Source organism: Ptychodera flava, chromosome 15 (genome assembly GCF_041260155.1).
Source record: "Ptychodera flava strain L36383 chromosome 15, AS_Pfla_20210202, whole genome shotgun sequence".
NCBI lineage: Eukaryota > Metazoa > Hemichordata > Enteropneusta > Ptychoderidae > Ptychodera > Ptychodera flava.
The window spans coordinates 14,851,103-14,868,331 of record NC_091942.1 but is presented as its reverse complement, the minus strand read 5'-3'; the positions used below and the strand labels follow the sequence as shown (position 1 = coordinate 14,868,331).

The 17,229-nt window shown below is 35.5% G+C and overlaps 1 protein-coding gene across 3 annotated transcripts in view; it reads right to left on the bottom strand.

Moving 5' to 3' along the window:
* The window catches only part of LOC139151275 (meiosis inhibitor protein 1-like), a 65,708-nt gene that overhangs the window by 35,800 nt on the left and 12,679 nt on the right, over positions 1 to 17,229 (bottom strand). For 2 of the 3 annotated variants that reach the window (XM_070723956.1, XM_070723955.1), the window contains exons 6-8: positions 3,967 to 4,072; positions 3,221 to 3,412; positions 2,069 to 2,160 (exon numbers count right to left, since the gene is read on the bottom strand). The exons of the other annotated variant lie outside the window; for it this stretch is intronic. In XM_070723956.1, coding sequence (XP_070580057.1) covers positions 2,069 to 2,160; positions 3,221 to 3,412; positions 3,967 to 4,072 — 390 coding nt within the window. The remainder of the gene's footprint in view (positions 1 to 2,068; positions 2,161 to 3,220; positions 3,413 to 3,966; positions 4,073 to 17,229) is intronic. 3 annotated transcript variants of the gene reach the window in all.

Here is a 17,229-nt window from a genome sequence, read left to right as displayed (position 1 = left end):
CTCCTTACAGGTGTTTACACTATTTCTTTTATCTAAATACCTTGTACTAGTAGCAAGCCCAATAAGCTAAGTCTGATAATTTATTGTCTCTGACTTTACATCACTGCAGACAGCAAGTTTGATTGTGTCGATAAAATAGCTCATTGCATTGTCAACTATCCTTGTCTGTGTACAAATACATGTCATGAATTATGTTCCTCATAAAAGCAAGTGAACAAAAACCAAACACCTCAGTCATAATAACAACATAGCACTCTGAATGTACACTTCATTAATCTTTACTGTGGTGTTTATCATTCAGAATGACATATGCTTTGTTATGTGGTACAAAACTACTTTCTCCTTAAGGTGTTACACGCCTTGAAATCAAAAGACTTAAACTTTTGCTCAAACTTTTGTCATCAAAACTTTCAACCATTTTCTTTCAAAATCAAGAATGAAAATCGGGGGTCACTTTGCAAATTTTTGTATTATGGAAACAAATTATCAAACATTTAACAATACTTGAAATTTAAAATAACTGCTATTTCTGTGTAACTCTATAGGACAAACTTTTATTTTCTGTTTTCACAAAATAAGCCGGTGGAAACTAGTTCGTAGTTAGTTTATACTTTATAGCAAGTTCATAGTTACTCCATGAACTTCAACACAGCAATATTAAGTTTGAGAGTTTGAATATTTGTCTCTGACCCACACTCTACCATGAATAAAATAAAACTTGCCACAATGGCAACACTGATTCTTTTAACAAATCTACTACAGATGTATAAAATACATCGATTCCTTCTTTTGTATTTCAATAACAACATTTCATAGAATATTGCAACCGACTGAAGTTGAAGCACATGGAAAATATCACACACTTCAGACACTGCTAAGGGGCCGTCGATAATAAAAGCTGACGCATGACTAACGTAATTCCTTCGTTTAGGGGGGAGGGGGTAAAAGCTCATTTCGTTTCGTGTGCGTCAAAATCGCATAAGGATTTTCGTCTATTGTTTTCGAAGTGCGACTTTGCAGCGTGAACGCACTACTATCTTTCAATACTATATTCGAGAATAGAATGACAACAAAATACGGAGACAAAAAAGACAACTAAAAGACATAAATGTGAAATAAAACTTGTAAGTTTTTTCAACGTGAAACATATACATGAAACATTTTCCTACGTGCGAAAGACATTAAAATGTTCTGTGTCTTAAAAAATGAAACGTGTAAAGTGAAGGTTTAGTAATTAATGTGAACTTCCGGTGTTTTTTCATGGGCGTGCGGATCGCGGAGGTGTGCGTGGGTTTGTCGGAAACAGCATCATAATATGAAGTTGAGTTCGCATAAGAACTTTCGTTTTGAGGGGGGAGGGAGGGGGTTTCAAGTAAAACGAAGGAATTACGTTTCTTGTGCGTCAGCTTTTATTATCGACGGCCCCTAAGGAAATTTCAAAAGCAACAGTTAACATTCTCCAATGTACAAATCAAGCACTTTATACATTTTTGTGGTTTTAAAAAATCTCATTCATTTGATACAACACAAACTATAGGATCAAGAGTTTTTGTTCCTCTCTTATTATTCATGGTGCAGGAAAGTCAAAGGTATACTGAAAAATGTTGGACCAACTCCTCACGGTTGCAATCTACTTGTCTTTAAAATTACTATGGAAACAAAACCTGATGATTATGTTAAAATTCAATGTAGCTCTGTGTGGTCACACTGACTCGTAATATGATTTTGAAGAGCAAAAAATATTAACTGTCATTTTTGATGTATCATCCATCACTTTCATTCTGTTTGTACGCCAAAGTCTTATGTTCCCCATCCAAATTCAAGTCGACACGCCAAGTGCTTAACTTGTAATGTCCAATGTTAATATTTAAAACTGAATTCTCGTCTGGACTAGAATTAATTTGTCAAAAATAACACAGCATGATGTATACAATATGACTGTGTCATGTTTGGAAGGCAATTGTCTCAACATATTGCAGGAAAAAAAGCATGAGAATGTACTTGGTTATATGCGACAAAAAAAAGGTTAAATTTTGTCCCTTGTACAATGGTAGGGTTAAAGCCTTACCTTTTTCAGAACAGAAGTTAGGGACACCTTGCCACTATAATTCATCAATTTTTCTGTGAGTGGTCTCTGCTGCAACAGTTTTCTAAGGAATCCTGCAGGTCATAGGAAAGTTTACATTGGGTCAATTCTCATGATGTTCCCCCAGTCATGTGTGAAATTTTTGCCCCTGCAACAAGTAACATTCTTTATTTTCTGGACCCATTGTTTGCAAGATTACATGTACGGTAATATGCACAACAGTGTACCTATTTACTTGGTAATAAAAGATTTCTTTTTCCTTTTCTGCAAATCATCTTCACGCTTCCCTGGACACAGACACAACACACCCCTTTAACATTTACAAGAAGTCTTTTTGGAGTAGAGGAAAAAGTATGTCGCTTTGTATGACCTCTTTTAACCTGTAAACAGAACAAATGCTGCTTTCTCAACCGTATGATGGAACACGAAGCATTTCATTCTTCACTGCTCGAATACTTTTACGTTCATTTCTTGAAATAATACTTGGTATGAAACACTAACATATTCAGTATGGGTGCATGGAGATTTTTTTTCCTGCACACAGACCCTTTTACATACTCAACATTTTCCCACAGAAATGTGACATTTACTTAAACTGAGGTGAATTGAAAACATTTTCAACTCATAATTGATAAAACTGAGACAAAAGGATTGAAACGACAGCAGATTTAAAATTGGCAAAACTTTAATTTTCTCAATATGACGCTTCAAACTGAGTCAATACATCCCTTGTCATCAATAGTAAGTGAGATCTCTTTACAGGAAATCGGGGGTGAACAGGTTAGAGTTGGAAGTGTTTTACCCTAGACAAATTCAGCCTTAAATAAATAAAAAAATCTATATTTCACCTGGATTTTGAATTTAAAAAAGATCACTATTGCCTAAGAGTTCAGGGACCTTCTACTCTTGATGCTTGTTGATGGTCCTCAGCGACCATCTATGCCTGTTGTATTGTTCACAGACCACCATGAAAATCACTTTTCAACTTGTTCAGAATACCCAAAGCAAATAACATTCAGTTTTAATGTATGTGATTTATTTCTGTTTTTGCCTCCTTTTTTCTTTTTTCCTTCATAAGTTTCACCAAACAAAATCAACCCAAATTATACTTATGCAACAATCTTAGTTACTTGCCTAAAATATTAGTCAGAAGCTGCTTAGACTGTGCACCATCTAAGAGTTGTAGGATGTTGTGAGAGAGTGGATAATAAAGGTCAACAGATAGGTTTCCATCTCCATAAACACTACTCATCGTGTAAACAATAGCTGCCTGGATCTCTTCATCTTCAACATCAAGAGCCGCCAATAGGTAATGTACAAATTCACCTATTTAATAAAAACGGACCCATATGAAACTATTTTTCACATTTATTTTTGGACAGAATAGATTTAAAGACACCTTTACTTCAATAATGTGGTTTAAAAATGAGTTAATGTTGAATACTGTAGTAGCCTGCTGGATTGAGATATAGAAGATGACATATGCCTGCCATGTATTTGAAATAACTAGAAGATGAGAGATCGTCAAAACTGCTCAAAGACTCTTTAAATAGCACTGTGCAGTATCAAATAGGCAAATGTTGGCTAGAAATAGATGTAAAGTGGATTGTTGCCAACTTTACTTTTCCGTCTCAACTACTGTACCGTACATAGTATATATCATCATTATCATCATCCATCACGCTGACAGCAAATTAAATATATGCTTCCATGAAAAGCGCCCTCACACTGCCAATGAAGGCGTATGAGACAAGAAACTGTGCTAAATCACAGACCTAGGGTCTGTGGTCAAATTAATGGGATTGCAATGGAACATCAAACAAAACAAGACTACATATCTTATCGCTTGAAGAGAAGTGATCTGTAGTGTTCAGAAGTACCTTGATTAAGGAGCAAGGGTGGAACCAGCACTGGAAATGCCTGACAGAGGTGGCTAATGAGAGATAACCCTGCCACAATTGGAGCACCCGGCTTGGTTTGTAAAATCTGAGGAACAAAACCACAGCACACATGGATTTCAAATAATGATTATGAATCTTTCATAATTGCAAATCATGAACTCTTTAACATTAATTTTTTTTGAATGCTTGCTTTGGAACGTGATATACTACTGTGCATACCGAGAATGTTATAAAGGTTGTTGTAGAAACAGGTTGTTTGATTATTGGCAAAGGTGAACAGTGTTACCAGAGAGTAGGTACTTATATTCCTTGCTAGTCAATATTTGAATACTGAAGACTCAATCATTATGTTCTGACTCAGAATAACAATAGCACCATGTGTACTATGCAATTTATGATCTTTCAAATAAACATTTACATTTACAAGAAACAATTTTCAACTTCAGATGTTGAAAAAAATTAACCAAGCCCTCATGTTTCTCAAGTTTCTGTTTAACTTGTAGAAGTTTAGCAGTGTTGTTTCTTTCACAGTATTCTTTTGTAACTAGGCATTTCAAGAATTCACTGTAACCTCTAAAACAACGCATAACCACTCTTATATTTTTACATAACTCACACTTAATGCCCTTCCAAAAACATAAAATTAAAAATGGAGAGAGGCTGATGTCAGGATATCAAACTGATTAATTTTTTATACAGACTGAGTAGACGTATTAACCTGTTATTCTCAATTTCCGTTATTACTGTTATACAGTTTAGCCTATGAAAATAATGCTTTTGTCTGCTTTATTAAAAGATAAAATGGCTCTGTGAGCTATTCAGTCAGTCAAAATAACTTTTTCAAGAGGAGGTTCTGGCAATTTTTGAGCAAACATTTTTACAAATGCAGAAGAATGCTGATATTCATTAATATTTCTAGTGGGAAGAACAAGGAAAAGCAGGAAAAGTAACTTTTATATAACTATCTGAATTTCTGAGCAGTCTAAAAATGCTGTTATCAAGGGACAGTTTGGCTGTTGAAATTATGTTAAAAATTCACCAATAAGTTGTTGGTGCTACATCCACACAGATGTGGATGGTATACACATATCCAACGATGCTTAACCTTTTGCTATCTGACAGGGTTTCTATGGGATAGAATTGTTTCTAGGTACTGCCGGAAGCACACTGACAACTTACTCAATCTTAGGTCATAGAGTCCACACAAACAAAGTTGCAAAGTCAAAGAAAGAGGAACGGTTGACAGAGACATGCTTGCTCAGCAGAGCCCTGATAAACAGAGGAAACATCAAACTTTGGAATGTACAGTATTTCTGAAACCAATGATACAGACGTGTATTGCACAGCATTGCTAACATAACTGTCACTGAGTATATACAAGCCAGTCTTGTTGTTTGGAGACTCAGTCAAACAGGTCAAGGCCCAGACAACTTCAGATAATTAGAGTCAGGGACTATCAGGGAACATGTCTGATCCTATCAGTAACAGGTACAGTCATATACCGGCCTGTTTAAAATGACATCAGGTCTGAAAACACAGACTGCATGATGGAACCTAGCATATACAGTGTGTGTAATAATAGTCATCTGTTTGTGGTGGGGTATTCCATCAGACAATTGATTCTCCAGATTCAGCAATTCTATCTTTCAAAGTGCCCTTGGCTGTATGCACTTGCGGGAGTGACCTGAACACGTACAAATCAAGTGTATATATTGAAATCTTGATGCTCTCTTGACTTAAAAGTTTCCAGACACAGGTGATTGGCCTTGTTACCAAGGCAACAGTGACGTTTTTGCCTTGACGACTCTAAAGACAAAATAACTAAAAAATTATCAGATCTTAATGAAGATATTTTACAAATGACAAAATTTGTGTCCTTTTGCTCTCTTCCACTCAAAACTCATGTTTCCTTGCCTCTAGAAACACCCAATTATTCCTTTCTCAATATCATTGCAGATTACCACCCATGTACAATTTTGTTTCTAAAAGGAAAAGATGCAACAAATTACAAAATATTCTCCATCCATTAATTTTACTTCCTGTTCACTTCAAAAGAGACATCTGATCTGAAATATTTGATTCAAACATTTTCATTTCGTAAATATGTAATTACACACTCAAAGTACCGAAAGCAAGCTATCACAAAGTTGGTGTAATATTCAATATATGTAAAAACCAGTCCTTGTGATTGTACAGCCTCCTGCTGATATGGTCTTGTTTTCTAACTTTTGTGTTTTTTTATATCTGACATTATCATATTTCATACTGTATGCTAGTTTTCCAAGGAGCCAATGCTTTTGTTGAATTTTTACATCATAATCATGCATATTTCATCAGTAGTGCTGTTTATTTTTCAGGTTCATTTGCCATTTTCTGTAACTGCCATTTTTGACTCTCTTTCCTTCTGAGATTTTTTACAATTTCAAGATGTATGTCTTATAGGTATGTCTTATGGGTTACATCTTGCACGTTAATTAGCCCTTTTTGGTCCTCTTAGTTTATATTCAATGTTCTACTAACTTTTTATTAATTATGATGATTTTATTCTGGCATTCCGTAATTTATCTCTTCGTAATTGCCCTTCTAAAATTTACCCTTCCCATTCATTCTGTAACCTAAGAGGCTAACATGTAATGGGGCAGTTAAAAAGTGTGACAAAGAGCACCACCTCGTCTATATTGAGATACAGGCCCCTTCACTATGGTATCATATTGAAGACACAGGTAACACAATATCGCCTTGTAGATGAGATTTCAGTCTCTATCTTGAAGTAAACATTGTCTTCAAACTTTAATCTCAAAAACATAACCAGAGTTAGTCAGATGAGTTGGTAACGACAAAAATTGCAATAAATCTTTTCAAAGAGAATAAAATTATGACTACATCAGGAAAGCAAAGTTGTTCAAAAGTGTTCTACTGTTACTGTCATTTTAATATCGTCGTGACCTCGGGAGTAAAGATCAGATACGTAATGAAAAATCACTTGTAATTTTAACCTTAGGGTTCCCTTGTTTGAAACCCTGAGTGCTGCTTTGATGAGAAATCCTGATGTGTCCTGGCTTATCCACTTTCACAGGGCAGCCTGATATTGACAATGACAAACAGCAGATCAGGTGATGAAAGCTCTCCACACAATTTTAAAAGTTTAAGTTATAGTAGATTATATTTGATCAGTAAATGATTACAACTTAAGATAGAACAGTTGATCTTTTTTATTAGAACACCGTTTTTGTTTTAACAAAACATTGAAGTATCTCCTGATTCTCTGAGGATTTATCCTAATTTTGCGTATCCTGTAGGAACACTATTACTTTTACTAACATACTTCGTAATTCATTTTTTTAAACATTTATTCAACAATTTATAGGTTTTTTCGTAGATTAATTTTGATAATGACTAAAATTATGAATTACTAACTGTATACCTTTAACCCTTTGAAAGCTGCAATTTTTGCCACCAAAACTATAGTGTGCAACATTTTACCGATTTTGTGGAGTTTTCTGTAATTTTTTTGACAATTTTGGACCAAATGAACATCACATTTTATAGGCTTCAGATTTTTATCATAATTTTAGCGAAATTTAGAAAAAAATTGACTGGTGTATATTTTGATATAGGCAACAAAAATTGACTTTGGCGCTCAAAGAGTTAACACAACCAGTGAATGGTGAGGAAAATAAAACAATTTTAAAGTAGACATACCCATACAATTGCCTTGTCAAGTACCCATTTACCCTTAATGTTGTATGTAAGGGTCCACACAAACTACCATACAAAGGTAAATATCTTGCAAATTTTCGTAGCAAACCTGTGAAAAGATGAATTCTGCAGACAGCGTACCTCTCAAAGACACTGTCAGCTGTGAGTTCAGTCTTTTTAAAGGTTTCACTTTCCCTTGTTTTACTTCACAACTACGTACTGCAGCCTGCTTGAAAAGCACTCTCACTTTCTCAAAAAATCTAGCAATTATCTGACAAGTGCATGCATGCTAAAGAAAGGAGACAAAACTAGAGCACTGAAACAAATGAATGGAAGACAGTCCATTCAAAAGATGTTTGCAAGGCCACTGACCTAAAAGAGAACCCTAAAATAGTAGAAGCATTGTGAAGCTGGGGTTTTACAGCTTCACAAGGGTGGTGCTGGCAGTATACCAGGGAAGACCCTCACTTAAAGCGGCCAAGAAAAGTGATATGGTGTGATATCAGGCACAATGACTACTGAGTATGTTGTTAGCCTGTATGGATTGACGTCATGAAGTGACCGACCCGTATCATTATCACTAGACCCACATAGCTTACCAAATTTAGAACCCTCCAGGCAGCACAATGATATACGCTAAGGACTGGATTTGGAGTCTTTTAAACTCCTTTTTGCAAACTTTATAGAGTACAACCTTTTCCATGTTCCATGTTGAAACCCCTTGACCTCATCAGGTTGTGTATCCATGTACACTTGTGGCTGAGGTATTAACCGAAAGTAATACAGCAGATCACTAAAGGGATGCTTTTAATAGGTGTTACTGAAATGCCAGTATTGAAGTGAACAATGAATGGCCCTGAAAGAGATGGCTAGAAAATTTGTACAATCAAACAGTGTCCCTATAGAATACATTAGGTTGTATAGGTATGGGATGAAAAAAAAACCAATTGACATAAATATAGCTGTGTGGGTCTCTGGGAGATAATCATCGGAGTAAGATACTGTGTTTATCTTTCCAATGGCCAGTGGCTGGGGAGATATATAGAGCGCCTTTTCAACAAAGAATCATACAGCATGACAAAAAGTAAACAAATGGTGTCTGCACCCCAGGGAAACTCACCAAGCTTAACTTGAAATGTGATTGGAGCATGGAGATGTCACTATACATTTTCCCCATCAAAGTTTGATACAACTGGAGTGTTCATACAGAAAAATCTGTGTAAGTTAGGGTTTAAAGCACTGAAACAATCCCTTCTTGAAGGATGAAGTGAGTATCGAGATCAGGTAATTTGCCTGAAGTCTGTCAGAGGATAAATGCTAATGTGACAAACAACAAGGTACATGCCATCTGGCGCTCACATAACAAAATGCATTTTGTCCACGGCTATATACAGCTACACGATTGTAATGCTAAGTTACAAGTTTTCCGAACAATTTAAAGCTGTGCACACATTCAAAGTATTTATTTCAATTATCAGCTGTGATTTTATTTCATTTTATTTGCTGCAAAGTGGTAAAAGAATTAAAAAATCTTTTATAATAATGCAGTAGCATCAATACTACTGTATAACAACTTTAATTAGCCAGCAATTAATGATAAAATACACATAATTAACAGCCCCTAGTAGCAAAGACGTAATGCAACTAATTTATAACAATGAAACTTTTTTAGTGATCATGTTTCTAATTGAACAAGCTAATGTACAAAATGCCAGTTCCGCATTTACTTTAGCTTTTTTCAGATCAAATTTTGTATTACAATCCTTTTGATTCTCTATAGTAAAGTTGCACAAGCACTTCAATAGAGATGTAAATGGAAAGGAAGTTAAGGATATACTTATGTACGACTCATGATATGGCAGGTTTCACATATTTTCAAAGCCTGCACATTTTGTATTAGAAGTAATATGGTAAATAATACTGTACAATTAATCATTAAATCCTTTTTCACATCAAGTCTGAACATTATTTCACATAATAGGTGAAAAATTTGGAATGCATAGGATTGTACAACTGAAAAAAATTGACAGCCTTAAATGATGTTTTACTGACTTCAAAGCTGTCTACACAGATACACGTAACTGCTCTGGCACACATCAGACATCCATGTAAATCATGTCGATTTTGGCACTACCACTACCTTGGGACAGCTATAGAGGACATCAATCTCAATCGTTCTTAGAATATTCTATCCAACTGTAATGTGTGCCTGATGTGAACTCAGTGCATTAACGAGAGTGAAAACAAACAAATTTTACAAGGCTTAATTAAGTATTACATTGGTAATTACACCTCACAGTGTGTAATGGTTCTGATGTGGCTTTCCGGTCTCCCCATGGAATATACTATCAGTGTCTGGTTGTTGACCTTAAAGTAGATAAGAGGGCAGGGAAAACTTTATAGACCTGTTTTTCTTTCCCTCACACTATACAAAGAATTTCTGGAGCACTTTAGATTTCAGTTGTTGTAATTTTTTCTTGTATGAGAAGGGGAAGGTAAGCTTATACTGCTACCCATCAGTCACACTGTATTTTAATAGTATCGAAGTTGCCCAAAAGGCCACAATTACATTACTGGAACCTTTTTTAACTGCATTTATATTGATAAATAAACCCATTGATAGTGAGGAAGGAGGCAATGTGTTCTTATGATAGCATTCTTTTTTTCCAAAGGGATACTCTGAAGCGTTTTTTTCTTTTATCCAGTGAGGGAAAATGCAAAGTATTTAGCTTTGAATTCACTTTCATCAAAACTAAGCTTTTTGAGATAGTTGATTGTCTGTAAACTGCAGACAGATTCAGAGTACTTTCCTCGTTTTGTATGTGACATCACAAAAACGCTGCTTCTGCCAAAGGGTTGCTTAGAATACTTTTCATTCATTTAAGGTCTAGGTATAGTTTGATATTACGCATGTTCACAAAAGAGATAAACGGATGTCACTATAGCAGTGATGTAAAAAGTTTGCTTATGTGGCAAAAATAAAAGTATAGGAGGTTACAAGGAGTGTGTGAGCACACTGAAATTGTGCAAGCTGTCCCTGGTTTTCCATCAATGACTAATAATGTCAACAGCCAGGATATTTTAGCTGACAGCCAGTGTGATGTTAGCTCCAGACAAGAAAGAAACCGGTCTACTATATCCTACACTGGCTTCCATTCACAATGTGGCAAATGTTTTAGATATTCTTTAGAAGCAAAGATTTTTCCTACTCTGCTTCAGAAAAACAATTCCCTAACCCCACATTTGATTACTGGCAATTGTTCTACAAATCTCCTCCAGAATATGCATGGTTAATCCCTGACAGGCATTATCTATGTATTACTTTATGGGGATCCAGGCACTGTCCTGTTAAATTATTCATTGTAAAGTGTACTCTCACCTCCCTTTAAATTACTGTGCACACAGTAATCATCATAAACTGCAGCTTTTATGGTCCCCATGCTATGGATAATAAAAGTTAAAGACTTGTTTTCAGACTTTGAGCTGCATCATGAAACAGATTGAAAACTAAATCTGTGATGTCAAGGAACTTACTGGACTTTGAAGCTATCATAACATGAATATACTTTTCATGCACAAAACCAATTAAAAGTTACTGATTTATTGTTTTCATCATGGAAAAATGCATCCTTCAGTTTCATGAAGCAGATATACTTTATCATACTACAACTCATACTGGATCATAATACTTTATGATAATCTGACCTGTCATTCTCATCATTGTATATTCAAACTACATTTGTTCCACAGACACTACCAAATGCAATGAAAACTATGGTTAACGTACAAGCAACAAATATTATAATCCTTTTGTTATAATCTCAACAGCCATCAATTTGAAAGTGATTTACAGGGAATATAGTTCGGCCCTAGTACCATGAAAGAATATTGCTATAGAGCAGTTGATTTCCAAGGCTCTAATAAGAAGATTTTGTGGCATTCTGTACAATGTGTCAGTGCTGTAGAACTATTCAGAGACACAGTGATGCTGCCTGCCCACAAGATTAATATCCAATAGTTTCTGTTTACGATGGAATGCATGATTGACAACAGTCTGCCGTTTACATTCAAGTAAAATCTGCATTGTGAACCTTACTGCATGCTGCATATTTCTTCTTTCGCCATTATAGGATCTCCAAAACTTAACATTCCACGTGGTGGTGAAATATAAATTGAATACGCGATAGGAAAAGCAATTATTAAGACAACAAGAACACTATACTGAGTCAGTTTCAAGATGTGACTTTTTCATGGCATGCAGCTCAGATCCTCTTGAAAATAACACCGGAAGTCTTCGTGGGATGTTTTCAAGCTGTGCTATTTTCAAGGATTGGCCCTATCACTCTCAGTATCACCACCAGACTTTAGGCACACCATTAGTGTTTGTGAAGTTGGACTCCTTTGATTGCACATGAAAGATAAAATCGATGACTCATTCAGAAGATACTGCTCGCACTGATGTTCCATCAATTTGGCCAACACCACTTCATCAGATGCCTAGCCCTCACTTGTTTGCATGTTTATTTTAAATACTCCATGACAGGACACACTATACAATACATTATATTATATTTCACTTCACAGAAATATTAAATTTTGTTTAAATTTGGTTTTAGGACAATTTAATATACCTATCATACAGGGGGTTTGACTTGACTTGACATATTTTGTAATATGACAAAATATGGCAATCAATATATTTAAATATCTATATCAAAACTCCAATTATTACATACAGGAAAAATATGATACCACATTCATATGTTATTGATTTTATTTCATTGGGTTATTCATTTTATTCTTCTTTGAATAATTTTATGTATTCCTACTTGTCTTCAAGTAAAAGTTTCAACTGTTCAAATGAGTATACGAAGATAGAACTACCTAAAGGGAATAATGCACTTCCCATATCCCTTCATTTACCATGTAATACACTACTTTTATTGCAAATTTTATTGAAAAGATGTCACAAAGTTTTACATTTTACTACGATTCCAATATTATCCTCCTTGGACGATTAATAGTACTTGCTATTTTACTTTCAATATGTCTAACGCAAAGATCTCATAGAACTTCTTACTGGCCCTTGTTCGAAAACTATTCTCCGATCATATAACTTGTTTTATCAACAGCAATTAAATAAGCCAATCAAGTCAATTGTAATGTTCGTCTTGATATGAACATTTACATTTGAAACCTACTGCTCTCATGAGAGACTCAACTTTTAAAACACAATAGGCTTCTACTGAAAATTCAAAGGAGAAGAGTGCTACTGATATGTTGTGCACAGAAATAACCCACCCAATTCTTGAAGAAGCACTTAGTAGATCAATAACGCATAGCAACAGATGCGGATTCCTAACACACGAAAAAATATTTGTCTTCGGGGAGAGACTGAACTGTAGAGCCAGGTGCCTACCACTTGGTATCATTAATATAAATGAGCTTAGCAGTAAGTGTACTTTGAGGCTCACCATGCTGGGTTAGTATTACAAATCTTACCAATACCTTTTACTGTGTAGTTACAACTGTAGAATGCGCCGCAGGGACATATGTGGGCTCTCAATTTTTTTCCATACTTTTGTCTACCACTTGTAGGGGCTTATTGTAAAACTCTTGGTGTAAAAAACCTGTTTAGTCTCTGCTTTTCAAAAGTCTAAAGTTTTATTTTTTCATACAGTTAACACAGGAGTGGGAGCCATTTTGAATTTCGGTAAATGCACTTGTTAATCTAGTACTAAACTTTGCTTGATGACCCCTGATTTTCATTCTTGATTTGGTAAGAGAACCGTTCCGAAGATTCATTATGGAAAGTTTGAGCAAAAGTTTCAGTCTTTCAGTTTCAAGGCGCATACCACCTTAACATAAGAGAATATAATTCATGGCAAATGAGCTAGCAGTATCCTTAAGATCACTTCACATTCATCTTTCCTGCTGATAATATTCCATTTCTTTGCAATCAGTTGATGCAAAACAATCAAAATCCATACAAGATTATAGGTTGAAGCTGACTCCACGTGACCTTCATTTGTATTGTAGTGCACCAAAATGATTTATGTGCATAATTTATGACCGTACATGACATTGACAGCCTGTCTGGTTGCTATTTTCTCTCAATTAAACCAGCGGTCAGACTTTTCTGCTATATATGTACCTTTTACAGTCAAGAAATGAGCAGTCAAATTCCTGCCTTAAGTCCGTTAGCTGCGATAATTTTTTAAACAGACTTACAAAGTGTCAGTCTGCTATTTGGCAAACATGCGTGAATGAGCAAAAATAGAGAGGAAACTTCCTGTCAAGGAATGGCAGCCAGTGAAACATAGACATCAGTGAAGGAATTTTCTGAGGATAGAGTGGAAACAGAAATGAGAGCGGGTGATGGAGGAGAAAAAAGTCGTGTAAGCTGGGCTATGAGTATGAGGATCCATAGAAGAAGAATTTATGGCAGATAAGGAGAAAGAATGGAGAGAAAAAGTGGAAAAGAAGATTTCTACAAAAGAAGGTGGGTGAAAGGGTTTGAGTTTTAAGGGAAAGACCTATGTGATGGATGTGAATACTACTTGGCTTTGAATTTCATCAAATGGCTGAGATACAGGCGATTAATTCTGCAAATTAATAAACTATTAATATCAGCCCTATTCAGCTCAGGAATTCAGAAATGCTTATCTTAAGGGAATAGGTATTCAAATTAGTCTGAAAGGTTTTTTTGTCGTGTTTCCATCTTTTTATCTGCCTCCCTTTTGGGACATGTGTTGATAAAATTTGCAAGTGATATGTAAATGCTTGCATTTTCAGGGAGAAATCTGTGTAACATGTTTATAAACTTGCATCCCATGTCTTGAAGAAAGTTTGTGTGGCATGTATGTGTAAACCAGCAACTGACCTTTTGGGCAACTAATACATAGCTCTATAGGCACCAGAAATAAAAAGGTACACTTTGCCTCTGCTGGACACTGCTGCAATTATTATATTAGCAACTGCTGGCAATTGACGTGTCAAATAAGGCACAGCTTGAGAGTCCAAAACTGAAGTCTTTTGCATGTCAGTTCCCTGCTTCAACACACAGAAATGATACAAGGCAGTCTTTGTCAATCAAGTCTGTGCTGTTTGCAAATCTAATCCAACGTGAAAACGATTCACTAGCAGAAATTTAGCAGACGTTCAGAGAACAAAAAATCTAATTACAAACTGCTTAATGAAGTTTGATTATACGTAATCAGTAATTAGATCCAACTACGTGGATGTCATTCTTTGCTGATAACTAATTGTTCTTTTTATGTCTAAAACTGCTTAATCGGTTGGTTGTACCAGTAACACTTGGGTCAACGTAACAATACAATGCATAACTCTTAAAGAACAATACATTGTGTTCATAGCCAGTACAAATTAAGCAAGTTGTTTGAAGGCTTTTGGAGGAACACAAGATGAATTAACAAATACAAGTTTTTCTCCTTTCTTTTATATTTTTCAGTTGCAGAGGCAGACAATCTTGGAGTTGGTAAAGACCACAGATGTATGTACAGAACAACTGCAAGTTCAAGAATTGAAACTACAAAATCTGTAAATTATAAAAGTGTAACCACAAACAGACTTTTGTGATTACATATTAAAACAAACTGACCATCAATGATGCAGCTGTTGCTCCTATCAGTACTTTCACACATTTTGGGTGAAAATAGTTGTATTCCCTGTAAGAGTTTACTTCAATTTAGGTGAGATAAATTTGATGGTCGGTCTCACAGCCAATGTTTGTCCTGTACAAGACCATTAAGAAGTATAATTTGTATATCCTTTCACAATATCTGTATTGATATATGATGGAAATCAAGAATAAATCTAATTGTGATGTCAGAGGTGTCTGTCCTCGACTCAACTTCATCCTTTTGAATAAGCTATGAAAGTATCATGACCTTTGACCTCAGTAAGGCAATCTTGATAAATTAGATATCTATTGACACTCAGTGAAAGATCTGGACTCAGATTAGCACACTAGCCGAAGGGATATTAATGGCACTGGCCTTACAGGAGGTGCTTCATTTTCCAGGAACGTTGATCAGTTGATGGAAGAGCTTCTTAGCAATTCAGAGGTTGCACTGATATATTGTCAAATGTTGGGAAATGTTGGGAAATACTACATCAAACACATGGACTAGAGTGCACTTCAGAATGCAATTAGCAAAGTCAGCTAGGTTTCAATTTTCAGTTACATATCCTGTATGTGACTTGGTGACCCGATCTGGAATATTGTCGGTGTATGTGACAAGGATGTGGTGAAATGATGTAATTTGTCCAACAGTTGAGAAGGTCATTTGGAACACTCTTTTCGCCACATGTCTAAAAGCTAGATAAATTACATTTCAATATGCTTAGAAGCGAGAAACCAATTGCACGACGTTACACAAACCAATATCTGCAAAGGAAAACATCCTGTTGGTGCCATTTTACAGATTACCACACTATTCAAATTATGTACTTTAACACTTCGGTATGAAGGAGGGGAAATCAAAACAATTATATAAATCATACCATCATGATACATCTACTAGGAAAGTCATTCTAAAAGTGGATAACAGTTAGTTGTAAATTAGTCTCCACCAGTCCCGTTCACATTGAAAACATTATGTAATCCTCAAACTTGCCCATCAGATCTCCATACTGAGAGTGACCTAGCTACATTAAGAAACATCCTATTGGGTAAATTCAATACCTATACATTTAGGTACTCCATCTGGGCGTCTGAGTATTTCTTTCAGAATTACGTGCTCACTAAGAAAAATACATATTACATAAAATGGTCATTCTTCTAGTGGAGACGCAGACAACGTAATGGCCCTGGTAAATTAACAGTAATTGTTGGACGTGAAATTGGATGTTTAGAGAGAATAACAAGCACTGGAATTTCCTTTCTGATCATGGTCTGTGTGTTGCGGGCATGCAAGACCAACTGCAATGTCTAGGCAAGTACAAACATAGAAACTAGAACTATAAAAATAGATGTTGTCAAATCTTTTATTCTGTGTAATTCCTGTGTGAAAAAAGATTTGCTGCTTCATTTAACCAGTGAAAGACTTGTTGTTTCCTCTCTCTGGTGTCAATTAAAGCACTTCTCTTGGAAATTTTGACAGGATGCCAAAATGTCTACATGAAGACTAGATGAGATCTGACAATTTCTGTATGGTGGTACTTGCACTTTCACTAGTGAGCCACCTTTACAGAAATTTCAGGTATTTTTCTATCCATTCTGCCAACAATTATTGACATCCCAACATCAAAAGGACACAAGTGAAATGGCTTCATACTCTAGCAACTACTGATTGAACTCATTGCATTATTAAATTTCCCAGCAGCACATACCCACATGAACTGCGGCAAAGCATAATGTCTCAACAACGCAGCAAAATGAAAAGTTCTTGCGCATTATACTTTCAGCAGTGAATTACAGCAAATAAAATTATGCATTTTTTTTCCATCAAGGAATATACGAATTAACCACAATGATCATAACAATGGAAACAAGCGTAAAACAAACAAAATAAAAAGGGA